The sequence below is a fragment of the Eurytemora carolleeae genome, unplaced genomic scaffold (genome assembly GCF_000591075.1).
Source record: "Eurytemora carolleeae unplaced genomic scaffold, Eaff_2.0 scaffold785, whole genome shotgun sequence".
NCBI classification, from domain to species: Eukaryota; Metazoa; Arthropoda; class Copepoda; order Calanoida; family Temoridae; genus Eurytemora; species Eurytemora carolleeae.
The window spans coordinates 13,896-18,903 of NW_019396675.1; the positions used below are offsets into that span (position 1 = coordinate 13,896).

At 38.9% G+C, this 5,008-nt stretch overlaps 1 protein-coding gene across 1 annotated transcript; it reads right to left on the reverse strand.

Moving 5' to 3' along the window:
• Nucleotides 1–3,940: 3,940 nt before the first annotated feature.
• Nucleotides 3,941–4,555, reverse strand: LOC111707234 (serine-rich 25 kDa antigen protein-like). Its single transcript, XM_023480293.1, has one exon. It carries the CDS (start codon nt 4,553–4,555, stop codon nt 3,941–3,943), a length of 615 nt encoding a protein of 204 aa, XP_023336061.1.
• Between the last annotated feature and the right edge of the window lie 453 nt (nt 4,556–5,008).

The following is a 5,008-nucleotide window of genomic DNA, read 5'->3' on the forward strand; positions in this document are numbered from 1 at the left end:
CAACCTAGCTCTGATACATGCAACCCAACCCTGATAGACGCAACCCAGCTCTGATACATGCAACCCAGCCCTGATACATGCAACCCAACCCTGATAGATTCAACCCAACTCTGATACAAGCAACCCGGCCCTGATGCATACAACCCAAACCTGATAAATGCAACACCAACCCTGATACATGCAACCCAACCCTGATGCATGAAACCCAACCCTCATACTTGCAACATACTCCTGATACCTGATACATGGAACCCAACCCCTATACATAGAAACCAATCCTGATACATGGAACTCAACCCTGATACATGCAACCTACCCCAAATACATGGAACCTAACCCTGATACATTCAACCCAAGTCGGATGCATGCAACCCAACCCTGATACATGCAACCCAACCCTGATACATGCAACCTTCTCCTGATACATGCACTTTCAAGCCCTGATACATGCAACAGACTCCTGATACATATAACATACTCCTGATACATGCAACCCAACCCTAATACATGCAACTCAACCCTAATACTTGCAACCAAACCGTGATACATGCAACCTACTTCTGATAAATGCAACCCAAACCTGAAACATGCGACCTTCTCCAGATACATGCACTTTCAAACCCTGATTCATGCAACCAAACCCTGATACATGCAACCCAACCCTGATACATGCAACCCAACCCTGATACATGGAACTCAACCCTGATACAGACAACCCAACCCTGATACCGGCAACCCAACCATGATACATGCAACCTTCTCTGATACATACCAAGGTTATAATGCAAGGAAAGTTATTTCAGGGGTGTACGCATCTTTTGTACTGCAGTGTATACTGTCTCTTGGCGGTAATGTAAACACAAGACGGATGTCGAAGCCTGACACGGGATTCATCTTTCACTAAAGAACCAATGAAATATTTTGATCATAGAAACTATTATGTGAATTATCAAAATTATCAAAATTTAATGCTTTTATTCTCCTCGGATACTAAACAAGCACTATTCTTGTTTACAAATTCCGCGCAGAGAGAACTGGTTTCAATATGTACGCAGAGTATACGCAACTGCAATTAACTTTCCTTGCATTATAACCTTGATACATACAACCCAACCCTGATACATGGACCCCAACCCTGATACATGGACCCCAACCCTGATACATGCAATTTAAACTTAACTTGATTTATGCAATCCACACCTGATTAAAGCAACCTACTCCTGACACATTTTGTGGAACTTCTACTCTGCACAAAGGATTTTAATACTGGAGTAATAACAAAATCCATTCCACTTCTATCCTAAAGAGCTCCAAAACCAAGTTTTGCATTTATTCCCAATTTGCAATTTCCCTCTTTATACTCTCCCCTCTGTACTTCCCTATCCGCACCATCTATTCCCTGTGGACTCCTTCTCTGCACCTAGTAACACTCAACTCTAATTAAATACAAACAAGTTTGAAACCAGTATCTTAACTAAACATTTCAACAAAATATATTTTAAATGTTTTCTTACTTTAGCACTATATAACTTCACCCTTACTAATATAAGGAGTGTGCTTTACAAAGATATTGAGTCTTTGTCACAAACTCTGTATTTTTAAAACCCTATATCTTTGCAACCCAATGTCGTAGACCTGAGATATTTCAAAATATGAATTCTGTCGGATCACGTTACAAAAGATCTAGATATAAGAAAATTGAGTTTGTGGCAAAGACTCTTTTTCTTTAAAAGAATTCTTTGTTGATCAAGAAGCCAAGCAAATATAAGCAGAGAAGACTAAATTGACGCAGGGTAGAATAGGATAAAGGAACTACTATGGCGCAGGGTAGAATAGGATAAAGGAACTACTATGGCGCAGGGTAGAATAGGATGGAACTCCTATGGCTCAGGGTAGGCTATATATCAAGGGACTACATATGGTTCAGGGTTGACCAAGATATAGAGACATGGCTCCGGCTTCTCTGGATTAGATTAATGACTGATGAGTGACTGAACTGAATGAGAATCTGAAGAAGAATTAATAAGATGGCGAGGAATGAATGGTTGGATTTACTCCAGGTTTAGTGCAATCAGGCATCAACATCCGTCCTGCTCAGGATCCCAAGAATAGTATTGGTGTCGGGGAACGAAAGTTACATAAAGAGGAGAGGGGGGGGGGGAGGGTCGTTAGATTTAAAATTGAGAAATTTAAATAAACCATTTACAAAACTTCTTTGACACTTCAAGGATCGTCAGATATTTCCTTTGCCAGTTGGATCAGTGTTCAAGTTTTTATTTGAGGTTCAAACCTCAACTCATCCTCTCCGTCCTACCTGCCAAACCTGGAGATTAGTTGGTATAATACCACAATCTTTCTCCGGGTTCCGGCGGAGAAGCAGTAATCTCTATCTTTTGGAATCTACTTAAGATGGAAACTCAAAATAAATGAAAATGATTAGTAAGAGAAGGAAAAGTCTTTAAATTAGGGAGAAAAGGAAGGAAGTAGAGGAGATACAAATTGAAAAAGAACCCTAGGAGAAACCAGAAAGAAGTGAAGAAGCGAGGAAAAAGTTTTAGGAGAAAAGAAAAATGCAGTAATAAATGAGAAATAAGAAGAAGGTTGGGAAGGAAGAGAGAAGGGCGGAGAAGGGGAGGGGAAGGGGAGGAGGGCAGGAAGATGGAAGAGGGGGGAGGTGAGGAGAGGGGAGAGGAGGGGAGGGGAGAGAAGGCAGGCGAGGATGCAACCTAAAATTTTCTGAAGAATTTGAGGATTTAAGGAACAGATGGTTTGACAAGGGAACACTTCTTCTGCCAATCATTAAACTTAGATTCTTCCTAATTATCTGGTGGGATCAAATCATATTGAGAGTGCCACCCCTTAAGCATAGTAAATATCAAATGTAATCGATAAAAAAGTGTTGGAAGGAAATATTCAGACCCTCCCCCCCCCTCCCCTTTTCTTCTCACAATCACAATAAAAGTTGAATAAATGTGTAAAACTGTATGATGGAGTGGGTAGTTAGTTATCAGAAATGTGGGATTTTCTAAGATGATGGGGGCCAAAAAAAGGATTGAATAGGGGCGCATTAATCAATGTTTAGTTTTTATACTAAATCATTCTTTTTAGTCAACATCAACTAGAGAATCAGATGAAATATATTGGAATCCTATACAGTATATGTCCAGAAACAGGAGACTATAGAATCAGATGAAATATATAGAAATCCTATCCAGTATATGTCCAGAAACAGGAGACTAGAGAATCAGATGAAATATATTGGAATCCTATACAGTATGTCCAGAAACAGGAGACTAGAGAATCAAATGAAATATATATTGGAATCCAATGCTGTATGTCCAGAAACAGGAGACTAGAGAATCAGAGGAAATATATTGGAATCCTATACAGTATGTCCAGAAACAGGAGACTAGAGAATCAGATGAAATATATTGGAATCCTATACAGTATGTCCAGAAACAGGAGACTAGAGAATCAGAGGAAATATATTGCAAATCTATACAGTACGTCCAGAAACAAGAGACTAGAGAATCAGATGAAATATATTGGAATCCTATACAGTAAGTCCAGAAAAACATCCTCAAAATAAAAAGAGTCCATTCAGTGTATATATTTTATCTTTAAATTCTGTTAATTTTAGGATTCAGATTTTGATAGAGGAACGTAAAAAAGTTTTGGGCATTTTATATGAAATAACCTGTATTTGATCCAGTACACTACTGAAGGGATTCGAATCAGTTTAGAATCAAAGTTATTGTTTATTAACGGACTGTATTCATATCAGTTTAGAACATTGACTAAAGGAACCGATGCACGAATACGATCTGATAAATAAGATATAAAACCAAAACCCGCCCAGGGTACTATATAGGTTTGGTTCAGAACTCAGACCTTCTCTAGGTTCTCATTAGTTATAGGACTGGGTTCAGTATAAAGGTCTTTACTCTGTGGAATTGGTTGTGTTTCTGCCTACTCCGGGTTTTAGCTTGTCCAGATTTAAAAGAAAACCATTTGCAGAGGCTTGATTAGTTGCAGAGGCTTGATTAGTTGCAGAGACTAGATTAGTTGCAGAGGTTTGATAAGTTGCAGAGGCTTGATTAGTTGTGGAGGCTTGATTAGTTGTAGAGGCTTGATTAGTTGCAGAGGTTTGATTAGTTGCAGAGGCTTGATTAGTTGCAGAGGCTTGACTAGTTGCAGAGGCTTTACTAGTTGCAGAGGCTTGATTTGTTGCAGAGGCTTGATTAGTTGCAGAGGCTTGATTAGTTGCAGAGGCTTTATTAGTTGCAGAGGCTTGATTAGTTGCAGAGGCTTGACTAGTTGCAGAGGCTAGATTAGTTGCAGAGGCTTTATCAGTTGCAGAGGCTTGATAAGTTGCAGAGGCTTGATTAGTTGCAGAGGCTTGATAAGTTGCAGAGGCTTGATAAGTTGCAGAGGCTTGATTAGTTGCAGAGGCTAGATTAGTTGCAGAGGCTTGATTAGTTGCAGAGGCTTTATTAGTTGCAGAGGCTAGATTAGCATTTTTTAAAAGTTTTGAAATGCTTTCTACCTCAAGCATTAACACTTTGCGTGCATTGCACATTATTATTCAGAAAAGGTTGATCTAGAGATTAAGTACAGGGTGCCAAAATCCTTGATCAATTTTGTAGGCACAGGTTGTCTAAAAGTAAAAACTCACATTCAACAACAAAAAATTGCAAAAAAGCCCAGAAAGCAGTGGCTGATGATTTTTGGCACTTTCACTTGGATGCTTATTCTGTTTTTATTCACCCCTGTAGAATTAAAACAATAGATTGCAGAACGAACAATATTATACAGATTAAAACCGGGAATTAACGAGATTGTATTCAACACTCATGCATCCCATCTACGCTTGAACTCAGGCAGATATATAGTCGGATATAAATCCAAAACAAAACATTTTATCAGTCAATAGATCATCATTGTAAAGTAGTTTATAGAACAAGCTCGACAAAAAATCAACTTCATCTAATACTGGTCTGTCTGGTTA